The sequence below is a fragment of the Electrophorus electricus genome, chromosome 25, assembly GCF_041902795.1.
Source record: "Electrophorus electricus isolate QZ-2024a chromosome 25, ASM4190279v1, whole genome shotgun sequence".
Classification (NCBI taxonomy): Eukaryota; Metazoa; Chordata; class Actinopteri; order Gymnotiformes; family Gymnotidae; genus Electrophorus; species Electrophorus electricus.
This window is the reverse complement of record NC_137521.1, coordinates 8,667,295-8,680,000: the sequence shown is the minus strand read 5'-3', so window position 1 is coordinate 8,680,000 and position 12,706 is coordinate 8,667,295. Positions and strand designations below refer to the sequence as shown.

General features: G+C 47.6%; 1 protein-coding gene across 6 annotated transcripts in view; it reads right to left on the bottom strand.

Annotated features, from left to right (window-relative positions):
* nphp4 (nephronophthisis 4) overlaps positions 1-12,706 on the bottom strand; it is a 103,669-nt gene that overhangs the window by 57,853 nt on the left and 33,110 nt on the right. For 4 of the 6 annotated variants that reach the window (XM_081707384.1, XM_081707386.1, XM_081707387.1 and 1 more), the window contains 2 exons: positions 11,299-11,483; positions 5,796-5,916 (listed from right to left, as the gene is read on the bottom strand). In XM_081707384.1, the coding sequence (XP_081563510.1) occupies positions 5,796-5,916; positions 11,299-11,483 (306 nt within the window). The remainder of the gene's footprint in view (positions 1-5,795; positions 5,917-11,298; positions 11,484-12,706) is intronic. The other 2 variants (XM_081707385.1, XM_081707389.1) reach the window with 1 other exon arrangement.

Genomic DNA, 12,706 nt, shown 5'->3' with positions numbered 1-12,706 from the left:
GCCACTCCAGCCTGGGCCGCTGGGTGATTGGTGTTGACAGACTAGCATTAGAAGCTATATGGGCGGAAGATCAGCTGTCAGTCTTGTAGCGCAGTGCCTAGGAGAGCAAAAGAGCAAAAAGGGTGTGTGTGTTTTGGGTGGGGTTGGGTGGGTAGAGAGGGAAAGAGAGAGAAAGGTGGAGGAGCAGCAGGAGACAGGGCAGAGAGAGAGAGAAGGAGAAAAGGAGAGAGGGAGAGAAAAAGGAAGCGAGGGAGGGCAGTGTGGGGATGAAAAATCCAGTGAAGGGAAAAGGTGATTTTGAGGTTTTTCAGAGAGCCTACACTTAAATTCATCCAATTCATTTCCCCATGTCAGGTTGTAGACTATGGTGCGGTGATCCTGGGAGGACGGCTGGGGACAGGCTGGCGTCTGCTAGACGCTCTCACAGAACAGAGTGGTGTAGGAGCTGAGGCAGGAGCCAAGGTCCAGGACGAAGACAAACCTACGCATGCAATTACATGCTCCGTGGGATGAGTGGGAGAATCTAAACTAGCAGCTTTTTTGGGCTCTTTAAAAAAAAAAAAAAAAAACAACTTATTTAAGTGAAGTTAACAACTACGTTTCCGCCACCGTTTTTTATTAATCTCCCGGGTTCGTTGAAGCAGGAGTGGCTTCGGCCCGGCCCTCGCTCGCAGTCACGGAGCACGAGCATGGTGGAGCAAACAGGGCGGGTTTGAACTGCCGCTGAAGATTACGGGGTATGGCAGGCCAGGGCTGTAACAGTACCGACTCCTGTGGCTTTGCTGTTGAGCTGTGTGCCTTTCAGCGTGCAGAAGGCAGCGGGCTTCAGACGCGTCCGTCTCGGTGTCTCCCCCAACAGCGCGTTTATTTCTGCCCTCCGTGCTGCTAAAATGCTGTGCCAGGCATTTCATCTACAGTCCCTGGTAGTAGAGATGTCAAAATGAAAAAACACATGATGCAACAAAGTGGAGAAAAAAACAAACCAAAAAAAAAAAAAAACCAAAAACAATCCTAAAGTATGAAGTGACCCCAGAAAACACAGCCCCTTCTAGCTAAAGTCTTCTAAAGATGTTCTGCTGCGTTGGGGGCCAGGCTGATCTAAAGGCCGGCGTTGAAGAGTGGCTACGTGCTACATGCAAGTCGCTTGTTTTGGAACAGTTGGAAACATGTTCGCAAAGGTGTGGAGTCACAACCGAGTGATTTGCTAATTAGTCACCAGCTTTGCCATACTCATCCAGCAAATCTCTCAAAACACATTAGAGGAATAATTGCATGGTGGTAAAACACAGTAAACAGTAGCTTGGGCATCAATGTGAGGTGATAGGAGGGAGGGAGAAAGAAAGAGAGAAAGAGAGAGAGAGAGAAAGAGAGAGAGAGACAGAGAGAGAAAGAGAGAGAGACAGACAGAGACATCTAAGCATGCTGCTGTACCCAAGTGTACTGCTTTGCTTCTGAGCTCCACAGCTCCACCCAGTGGCTGACTGCATGTCTGTCCTACCAACAGCCACAGCTTTGGCTAGAGCGGGTATGACAGCATGTATTTGCTGTATTAGGACTCATTAGGAGGAGATGTAGGGGAAAGGAAAGTCTCCCTGCAGAGTGAAGCATACCTGTAGAGAGAGCAGTTAAGGATCACACTCAACCATGTGGAAAAAGCCTTCAGCTTCTAGAAAGTTCTGTGGTAAGAACTAATAGAAGACAGGAATATTTCTAGGTAGGTGTAATACTGCAAAGTAAGTAAAACTACTACAAAGGTGTTTAATTAGCAGCATCTAATGGCAAATCTAATGGCAAAACGTGTCCTTGTGCTCATAAGCAGCACTAAAAATTTCAGCACCACCGAGAGTTCACCCCCAGCAGCTGCTAGAGGAGATGAATAACACCCAGTTCGGCAGGAACACGGGCAGGCTTTAAGGAGACAAGCCCGCAGAACGACGCGCTTTCACTAAGGACAGGCAACTCAATGGGAGAATAATTACAGGCCTCAGCTAAAAGGCATATTGCATTCCATTAAGAGAGGTCTTCCGATTCAGGGAATGTTACCTGTGTGCCAAGCAAAGGAAGTGGTTTGAGTTGGTTTTTTTTGAAGATGGAATGTTACCACCGGCATGGCACAATGCACTGTACAGACAGGCAGTCAAGATTTATAAAGCCATGCTGTCCTGCAGATGACAATTTTCCAAAATTATTAGTGTATACTATTAGGCTAGTTTGGCATAAAATATTTACTTTTAGTTACTTACAAGGCAGTTAGCAGCTAATACATAAATATACAAAATATATAATCATTTCAGGTTTAGCAATATTTGGCATGTTTAAGACTAATCTTCAAATACTCTTTTCTCCTCATTAATGTGTATATAACACTCTACAATGACAAATCAAAAACAGCTTTTTTGGAGGGTTTTGTTGATTATTTAAAAAAAACTAAAATAAGCACATTTGCCAGCATAGTCTTCTTGGGATTGGTCCTACCAGCTTGGCACACCTCTCAGTTAGAGGACTCTCCCGTTCCTCCTGGCAGAACCATTCAAGCTGGGCCTGGTTGAATGGGCAGCATTGGTGAACAGCCATTTTTAGCTCTCTCCAGAGCTGCTCTACTGGGTTCGGGTTGGCTGAGCCAGTCCAGGACTTTCACAAAGTTTTCCCAAACCCAGTTCTGTGTTTTCTTGGCAGTATGCTTTAGGTTGCTGCCTTTTTGAAATGTCTGACTTTCCACCAAGGACTGCTCTATATTCTTCTGCATCCATCTTTCCCTCTCTCTTGACTAGTTAGCCAGAGTTCCTGTCGCAGAACATCATCCCCACAGCATGATGTCACCGCCACCGTGTTTGGCTGTAGAGATGGTATTATGAGGTGATGCTCAAGTGCCTGGTTTCCCCCACACACGCCACTGGAACTGTGGCCAAACCGTACATTCTTTATTTCACCAGAATAGATGTTGTTGCTTCTCATTGATCTAACAGTTGTTCAGGTGCCTCTGAGGCTAACCTACCATAACCTAGCATCCGGCTAACCTACCATAAAGCTCTAATTGGAGTCCTGTAAGGTTCTCCAATCTCCACAGAGACTATAGATCTTATTCACTAGATCATCACTAGGTTCTTCTTTACCTGTCTGTCCAATGCCTGTCACCCTGGATTACTCAGTTTGGCTATGTGCCAAATCTGTGAAGATGCCAAATTTCTTCCATTTGAGAATGATGGAGTCTATAGTAATATTGGGCGCCTTCAATGCTGCTTTTTGCATCCATCCTCAGATCTTTGTCTCACGGGTGTACAGCTTGGTTTTCACTCTGAGATACACCATCAAGGGTGAGACCTTATACAGACAGACATGTGCCTTTCCTAATTATGGAGTCCAGTGAAGTTGTAGAAGCCTTTGCAGGTCCACTGATAGCAGCAGGAGGCACCAGAGTTCAACTGTGAGAGTGTCATAACAAGGGTTATCAATATTAAGGTAAATGTGATAAATATATTTTTAATTTACACAATATTTCAGAAAACAAGTGTTGCTTTGTCATTGTGGCGTACTGTATATTGATTCATTAAAAAAAAATGAGTTGAAACCATTTTAAGAGGAAACTTTATCTGAAACAGAAAACTTGAAAGGGTCTCAAAATACACTGTGTACTGTATATAAACCGATACTATTCTTTACACCTGTGAGATCACCACTTCCACACATTAAATGGATGGAACCTTTGTAGCTGTAGGCAGTGAGGAGTGTCCAGTCTGACTGTAGGCTGGCTGGGAGCTGACTGGGAGTCCCAGCTGCAGTCAGCGCGACAGGCCCTTTGGCAGGCATTCAAGTGTGGACAGCATTCAGTCAGCTCACTACAGCCCAGCTGACAGAGCTTGCATGCTCATATGGCATATGGTGTTTGGTACACCTATATTATGGCTACATTTTATAAGTGTTCTTTTAACTTCAGCACTGGCTGGTTGTTTAGCACACGACCACTGTTGGCTACATAATATTTCGCAACAGAACCAGTAACATCACAGCACCAACACGTACATGGTACTGGCATGGTTGTGGGTGTTTATCAAGTTCATCAGTTACATTAGTGCTGCTGGTGTCAGTTTCACTGCTGGGATGGACAGTAATCTGCCACCCGAAATGACCCAAACAGAACCAGTCAGAAAGACGGCTAATACCAGCTGTGCATAGCCAGAGATCACACACTCATAGTGTGTGTAACCCATATAAAGGTCTCTGTACGTTATCCATACAGCTGAAACAAAACATTAATATTAGTAAGCCAACAAATGAGAGCGATATATTACTTCCTAAACATGGGAAACAAAATGCCGATGTAATTACTGCCCGCAGAGTTTTAAATCTTTTTGTATTTCACGAAGACTTTTCACAATTGCTTGGCACCCAAACACCAATCAGGGAGCTGCATTATTACGCAAAGCAAGAAGGAAGTGTCAGGTAGGCGAGGTTCAGGCCTCCCACAGGCTAAGGCTTTCTTCCAGCTCCGTTAGTCAGCACTGTGACATGTGCCTGACACAGCACCCTTCAACACATGTTAAATATACAACCGCCCACGCAATTAGTCTGCCTTGCTCGTTCCACCTTCCTTCTCTCATCCCATAAAACACACACACACACACACACACACACACACACAGACAGCTTTTTAATTATTCTGTACCTTTGAGTACAGAATAGTGTGATACCAGCAGCTATAAACAAACCTCCATGTCAGCTTCCCTTTTCTCTCTTTGATCGGAGACCCCACTGCTTGGCCTTCAGCTTAACTGAGCTTAACCGAGAGGACCTTCGGCATTGTGTTACAAAGAATAAGGCACCCATCGACATGACGGGTTTCAGGCCACCCAAGGTGTATTGTGTGCGATTGTGTTGCCATTATGCTGCAGTTGAAGATGTGTTCATTTAGGTTGCCGAGGTAGGTGTCTTGCATCAGGCTATAGCGGGTGTGTGGGTGTGTGTGTGTGTGTGTGTGCTGTTGGGTTTAGTGCTGAGTGGTCTATAAAGAGCTACTGACACACGGCGCTGCATCGATGTAGTTTCGTTATAAAAGGACTAATCTAGAGAGCCTCCCAGTTGGAGCGTGGCCCTGAGCGGAGGAGAGCAGCGTGTGGTTCAGGCAGGCCTGCAGGGTCCAGAGCTGAGCCTCCTCGCTGCCCTCAGCCCTGGTCCTCCCCAGCCTACCTCCTTTACATGGCTATTCACCGAGGGTGCTGGGCCAAGGACAGCGGATTGCTTTCCGCCGCGAGAGACACATTTACACTGTGGGAAGGCGGAGACAGACGGTGGGGGGGGGGGGTGAACAGGAAGAAAACGAGAGCCTAAAGAGGAGAAAGAGACATTCTAGATTCCTCCCCTCCACACGCGCTGCACTTCTCCCTCTGGGCTGTTTCCTGACGGTTCTGTACCATAAATGTGTCGTGTTCGTTTTGGTGCCCTGCCAGGTCCAACCTCCTGCTTGCACCTTCTTCCCCCTCTCCTGCCGACGCAACGCTTTCAAGGCGCTTTCCACACAGACGAGAGCAGACGACACGCAGATGTTACGCTTCCTGTGTAAATGCCGCACAGGGACAAAGGCGGGACGGCAAATGGATCCGCCTAGCCTAGTGTTCCTTCTCCTTCCAACACACCGGACACACACGTTTCCTTCCAGCAGCCTTCTGGCCGTTTCCACCTCACCACACGTGTTTCTGTACAGCAGAGGGGCCACTGGACCTCACTTCGTCCCCGTGTCTGACAGCAGCCCGTTGGGAGCGCACGCCTTCCCACCTGACCACGCGGAAGGTGCCTCTTACCTTTTCCTCTGCAGCCAGGGGGACGGAGAAGACATACTCCAGCTGGAAGACCACGCTGAAGGCTGGGTGCCTCGTCATCCTCAGCTCCACGCTTCCACGCAGCGTCAGGGAGGGGGCAGAGCTACAGGGGAGAAGTTGCCATCAGTAACCAGCACTCGCAAGAGCTGCACCCAGACTGCATGTGTCTGCTCTTGGTCAAAAGAGGTTTTACTCAGATGATTAGGACAAAGTCCTCAGTACCTAATATGTAGCACATGATTTACATGACAAATGGCGAGATCTGAATCAAAGGCGTCCAGTATAAGCAGTGTGGGTGTGGTATTCATGAAGGTCGTGTACACATCCTATGTTCTTTCAACTCCTGTCATGCATACATGTTGCTGTGATAAGTTCAGTTAGACTTTTCAGAAGTATGTTTATACTGGGAGTGAACCGAATACCTCCGATAGGCAGTGTGACCTTACAGAGGTCTTGGGTTTAGTTTTTTTTTTTTTTTGTGATTTCCCATATATAAAACCATTTACACATTTTTTTAATATGAAAAGATTGCACAGTGGAATTGAAATGAAATAGTTCAGTGGTTCTTTAACTGCGGGTCATGACTCAAATTTGGGTCCTGAATGCGTTCGTACTGTGTGGTCACGCTCAGCACCGCTGATGTAGCACATAGATTTTATTCTACAGTACAACTTAAAAATGTTATTTTTTTTAAAACAAGCATCAATGTCCTATTAGCAGCTTACACGTGACATTTTTGTGGACCTCGTGTTTACTGAGTGCTTGGCTGGTAAAAACAAAGGAAAGCTTGCAGAATGAGAAGGAGAAGGCTTTGTCCAGCATCCAGAACCCTGTGCTGCTCAGTGAGGCTGTGTGAAAAGGGTATGAAAACCAACACAGAGGTTTTTTTCTGCTGTTATAATGTTTGACCACTGCCATTGGTTCTAATATCAGTGTGCTAAAATCCATTGCAAAAATAATCTTCTGCATGAGTCTGTGGTACTAATTTTCCTTGGACAAAAAGTTTAAGAAATAAAAAGTTTAAGAAAAAATTAAATACATCATTAAATACAAAAAGTTAAATAAGTGTTAAATAAATAATTAAATGTACTCCATGTTCTAATAAATTAATAATGCATTTAAATATATTATTAAATTGTTTCAGCTTTTATTTTATTTATTTTTCTATATATATTTATTTACTCAATGATGTCATGTTTAGCCATCAATACCAGAAGGCTTAGCACAACAGCAGCTTAACAACATTGTTACTGAATATCGCCAAAATGATTTTTAAAATGTCTCTCCCCCCCCCCCCCCCACTGCAGTTAAAGACATTACTTTGCTAATCTTTCCTGCTCAGGCATGTACACTAAATACAGCTTTAACAAATTGAACGTTGCAGACAGGAGTAAACTCATTAGTGGCTAATGTCGGCGTGCATGGAGCTTGCTCTCCTAGAGATCACAGGAACGTACAAGGCTAGTGCTCCATTTCCCATAAACACTCTGTTCTGCTGGGGAACAATGACAGGCAAACACCCATGATGGGGGCTTACTGAAGCAGTCTGACGTGAGGACGCCAGCCACCGGGCACACCATTTGAGGTGGGAAGAACGACAACGGAAAATTGTTTACAGCCCTGCATGTCATTATTTGGGAAAACGGAGGCCACTGATATTAGCTTGCTTATGAACGCAGGCGAGCGCTCATATTTCCAGTAAAAGACAAGAAGGATGTGGCTGATGCCTCATTTCAACATGGAGGAAAGCAGCTTGTCTCTCCCACCACCAGCATAATTACAGCCCACGCACAGGCTACAATTTACAGCAGAATATTCACTCACTCACACACACACCCACGCACAGAGCGCTGGTCTTCCACACTGCATTAAAACAGTGATTGTGTGAGGGTGGCGGCGGTGGTGTGTGTGTGTGTGTGTGTGTGTGTGTGTGTGTGTGTGTAGGGGGCTGGGTTAACAGTTGAGTACATTCCTACAGAGATGCATGCAGAAGAGCTCAGGAGTCTTAACAAATCAGGATTCAACATGCATTTAATTAATTTCAATAAACCTCTTAAAGTGGGCCTTGGAGCACTCTGGAATAAGTAATGATGTTCACTAAGCAAAATGTTTTAACTGAATTTTTGCATGCTGTGCAAATCTAAAACAAATGTTTTCAAGCACATTTACACTGTACTATTGGAAACCTTTATATATATAAACTCTCTCTTTCGCTATGTGTGTGTGTGTGTGTGTATAGACACACACAGAGATCCATCAGATCCATAACATGAAATCCAGTGACAGGTGAAGTGAATAACATTAATTAGCTCACTACACTGGCACCTGTCAAGGGGTGGATATACTAGACAACAACTGAACAGTCAGTTCTTGGAGTTGATGTGAAGCAGAAAAAATGGGTACGTGAACAACACTGGTGTGAACAGCACTGATGAGGACCGAATTGTGATGGCTGGACGGCTGGGTCAGAGGATCTCCAGAACGGCAGGGCTTGTGGGGTGTTCCCGGTATGCATTGGTAAAAACCTCCCAAAAGTATGAACCAGTAACAGGGTCCTGGGTGCCCAAGGCTAACTAATGGCTGTGGGGAGCAAAGGCTAGCCAGTCTTTTCCTATCTCACAAACTGCACTGCAGCTTGCTGTGTATGGGGCCACATATCCCCAGACTGTCAGAGGGCCCGTGCTGACCCACTGGTCCAAGGAGCAATGGAAGAAGGGGGTCTGGTCTGATGAATCATGTTTTCTGTTACATCATGTAGAAGACAGTGTGTGTATGTGTGGGGCAGTGATAGAACCAGGATTCTCTCTGCGAAGAGGAAAATCCAGTGAGGACCATGGGATGCTCTGGGAAATGTTTTTCTGGGAAACCTTGGGTCCTGGCATTCTTTTTTGCAGACCTTTCTTGGCAACGGGATTCTCTAACAGCGACGTGCTCTTTCCGCACGATGATGCGTCCTGCCACACTGAAACTGCTCATGAATGGTTTAAGGAACATGACAAAGAGTTCAGAGTTCCTCCAAATCCCCCAGATCCCCATGCAATGGAGCATCTGTGGGATGCGCTGGGTAAGGCTAAAGGGTGAGCTGATGACGTCTGGGTGCTAGACGTGCACCTCAATGGGCAACTCCAAGATCTCCGAAGTTCCTGTTTCCTCCAATGTATAATATGGAAAAAATACTGCTGCAAGAGCCTAAAAAAAAGCCCTTCAAAAGCCGCAGTAGCTTTTCCAACGAAACACCTCCTTATGTCTGTAATAGATACAGGAACACCGATGTGAAACAGGAAAAGGAAAGAAGTTTGACACAGGCAATGCCACTACACATCTGAAATACAGTGCAAAATTCTATTAACACGGCATGCTTCCTTCACTCGTGACAGTCTGGCACAGCTAATTTGCTCAACAGCATGCTATCACCTTTCTTTCACACATTTACACACTCTCACACGTGTGCGGTTATCAAAACAGCAGCAGCGGGAGAGGAGTAAAAACAATCACTAATTAAACACCGTCACTCTCTGACGTCCCGAGAACAGTCAGCCGTTCCGGCGTCTCAGTGCGGCATGGTGAAACTGGACGCGCCGCTGCGTGTTGGGGGCTCACAAAAAGCGTTAATGGCTGGCCCCAGCACGTTTCACCGCAACCGAGTAGAGCTCGCACGTCAGAGACAGTGAGGCGTCGCTAGCAGACGCGGTCGTGACAGACCGCATAAAGGACGTCAGTTCTCTCTCTCTCTCTCTCTCTCTCTCTCTCTCTCCCTCGTTCCATTTCCTGCTGTCTCCGTCACATTTTAAATATAGCTCCGTTTCCAGGCGGGCGGCAGATGCCGAGGAGCTGTGCTGAAGGTAGAGGTGAGCAGCTCGCCGCTGCACTCTTACGCCTCTGCCGTATAGCACGGGTGCGAGTTCACGCAAAAGGGAGGTGCGCGCAGGGGGTCGCCCGTCCAGCCGAAGCCAAAGCACCCCACAAACACGGCTCAGAAATCCATTTGGGGTTAAGTGACGAAAGTGATGAAATACTGATCAGGGAGAAGGTGTGTAAACGGCTGCAAAGCCATGGTTCTAATACGGGATGAAAGCGCGATGCACTGATGGGGAAGAGACGGTGCACCAGACTCGCGCACCTCACGGGCCTGCAGGCTGGGGGTGAAGAGGTTGGAATAAACTCTGAAGCACCAGCGAAACCGCAGGCGCGTCCAAGTTTCCACCCCTTATTCTCATCATTTATGCTGCTTATGCTGGCAGTGATGCTTGTTAGAGAATGTTTTAGCAGCACAGAGAGCTAAGAACCTTGGAGAGGCTAATGGAACGCATGGAAAAGCTGCCCGTGAGTGAGCCTTACACACACTTCAGTGCCTTCAGGACCGCATCTACATTTACAGCATTTAGCCGATGCTCTTAACGAAGATACCACTACAGGAGTCAATACCGAGGAAAAAAAAAAGAGCATGAGTGCAATACTTAACTACACACTCAGTCACTCTCTCTCTGTCTCTTCACACACACACACACACACACACACACACAGAGCCTTAAAATAACAAAACTGCCTTAATTCAATAAGATACAGGAAACATTTCTCAGATTTTGGTCCATATTGACATGACGGCATCATGCAGATTTGTCGGCTCCACATCCATGATGTGAATATCCTGTTCCGGCAAATACCAAAGTTCTACTGGAACTATTGGTGACTATGGAGGCCATCTGAGTACAGTGAGCTCATTGTCTTCTTCAAGAAACCAGTTTGAGATGATGTGAGGTTTGTGACAGCGTGTACCAACCTGCGGGAGGTAGCGATGAGGAGATGGGTACACTGTGGTCATAAAGGGATGGACATGGTCAGCAACAACATTCAGGTGGGCTGTGCCATTTAAACGATGCTCAAATGGTATTAAGTGACCCAAAGTGTGCCAGGACAATATCATGGAGCAGGAATTCTGCCCCTACCATCCAATTGTCACGACAGAAATCAAGACACAGAGCAGGCAATGTTTTTTCCAATCTTCTATTGTCCAATTCTGTTCTGCCTGTGCGAACAGTAGCCTCAGTTCCCTGTTCTTAGCTGACAGGAGTGGCACCCAGTGTGGGCTTCTGCTTTTTTAACCCATCTGACTCAAGGTTCAGCATGTTCTGCATTCAGAAATGCAGAACGTATATGTAGGTATAGACAGAGAGTCTAATGGCTAACAGCAGGAAGGAAGGAAGGGCACAGAAGGGCACGGCTGAACGAGTGAGCTTACACCGGTAATCTGAGCAGGCGAAAGGACTAGTGCAGGGGGCGAAAAGGAGGTCACGCAGGACGGAGGACATAAGGCTGGGGATTTGGGACAGGACACGCAGAGCCAATAGAGTGAGCCAACAGTGTTTACTAAACGGCAAAGGGCATGGAATTCCCCTGGGCACCGAGAATTCAGAACACCGCATTTGTGCCTTTAGCAGGAAGCAACAGGATTCGTTTTCAGGGAACGGCCATATGGCCCACCAACCTGGGCGCGTGCGTGGAGGTGAGTGTGAGCCTGCTGCCGGCCTCGGCCCTGGCCTCCTGGCCCTGCGGGGCCCCCGGCTCCAGCACCAGCACCCGGGGCCCGTCCACCCAGCCCCAGCCGTTATGGACTCCGACGTGAAGCCTGCGCTCCTGCACCACCACTGCCCGGACCTGACCGCCCAGCTTCTGAGGACACACATGCACACGAACACACATGCACACGGGAGTGTTAACCAGTGAGCATCAAACCTTAAAATAGACGCACTAAGGCGCACACACAAATGTAGATCCTTTGGTGCTTACACACAGGCACACAAACACACCCACATGAGAGGAAAACAGTACGCATCAAACCTCAAAATACACACAGACATGCACACGTGAGAAGAATTCCTTCGGGTGCTTGTGTACACACAGGCGCATGCACGCACGTGCGCACACACACACGTACACACACACGCACACACACACACACGTTAGCGGAATTCATTAGGCACCACCCATGCCATGCGTGCTCAGCACTGAGGAGCATCTCCCGTGGCGAGCCCCGATGTACTAAACCCCCATGGGGGAGTGGGGGTGACGCGTGCGTGTCACGGCGCTTTATCGATCGCCGCTCTCCTCGGCCTCGAAGCAGAACAGGGCTGCTCTGCTAAACAGAGTACACACCAGCAGCGGGAGCACAGCGGCAGCCCAAGGGACGACAGCCAGGAGGAAGCCGGCACTATTTACATATTCATGGAAGCCGAATTTATACAGGCCAAGTCAACAACTGCCTTTGATATTCCCCTCAGAGGAAAGTGTACAGCTACGAGGAAGAGAAGAAGTTTTAGAACTTGGTAAACGGCGTTCCTGCTTATCTTGTCCCCCAGCACTGTGTCCTGTCTGCACTTGAATGTCAAATGTCCAGGACCTGACTATCAAACTGAACCCGTCGACGAAGACAGGCCGTCAAAACACTCATCCCTTGCTAAAACCTGGAGCAGGATTGAAGCCCCGGCCCGTCTCCATTAATCAGAGGCCTGGCATGTTTAACAAACATATCAATAAAGGGTGAAGTCCAGCAAGGCTGCGTGGCCAGCTGGCAGACACCTGCGGCCGCGGAGACGGATGGGCTACCGCGCGTGGTGGCAGGACCAGCAGGGAGTTATTAATGGAGGGGGATTCTGGAGGAGAGGGTCGCAAATGAGCAGCGCTGCCTCCCGCAATCCCCCTGGGCCTCCAACTCGCATCTCCTTCAAATTAGCATATGAAGCGCGCAGGACAGCTCTAGCAAAGATTAGCCACGCCTCCCTGCCAGCGGATCCGAAGCCACTTTTCCCCCCCGCACGGTGTCTCCCTCTCCAAGATGGTACGCTCCCATTTGCCTGCAAGCGCATGAACCTGCTGCCTTTACAGCCTGGACGGAA